Here is a 479-nt window from a genome sequence, read left to right on the forward strand (position 1 = left end):
TTGCATGCTCCAATGCAGTAAAACTGCAGCACACTGTCTCCTCTATTGCGTTTGTGCGATGCGACAATGCTCATGCTGTCGGGACTTTCCGGTACGCCTGCAGTTTATAAATATTTCTCTCCGTACGTATACTCATGCGTGTCAATATTTTGTCTTTGCCTTTGTTATGCTTTTTCCTTAGCTATCGCGTGGAGACGGCCATTGCTGATGGTACTGCTGAAGGTGCATTCTTTTGTTTTGATGGTGTAGTGACGAAATTACATAGCCTCAGAGCAAGTGAAGCTGGTCAAATGCTGGTAAGATACACGTCTGTCTCCTTACGTGTTTATCATCTACCAAGTACTAACACATCTACAAAACTTCCTGTGCCAAATAGGCTGAAGGAGTAAACCCTGAGGACTTTAAGATGCCTCCATTTACTACCCATATAGAAGCAAAGTCATACACTTTCCAATTCAGTGTTAGTACATATAACTTCA

The 479-nt window shown here is 42.4% G+C and overlaps 1 protein-coding gene across 1 annotated transcript in view; it reads left to right on the forward strand.

Annotated features, from left to right (window-relative positions):
• The window catches only part of LOC106308858, a 4218-nt gene that overhangs the window by 846 nt on the left and 2893 nt on the right, over positions 1-479 (forward strand). The window contains exons 2-4 of the mRNA XM_013745968.1: positions 19-91; positions 182-296; positions 377-460. Coding sequence (XP_013601422.1) covers positions 19-91; positions 182-296; positions 377-460 — 272 coding nt within the window. The remainder of the gene's footprint in view (positions 1-18; positions 92-181; positions 297-376; positions 461-479) is intronic.

Source organism: Brassica oleracea, chromosome C8, assembly GCF_000695525.1.
Source record: "Brassica oleracea var. oleracea cultivar TO1000 chromosome C8, BOL, whole genome shotgun sequence".
Classification (NCBI taxonomy): Eukaryota; Viridiplantae; Streptophyta; class Magnoliopsida; order Brassicales; family Brassicaceae; genus Brassica; species Brassica oleracea.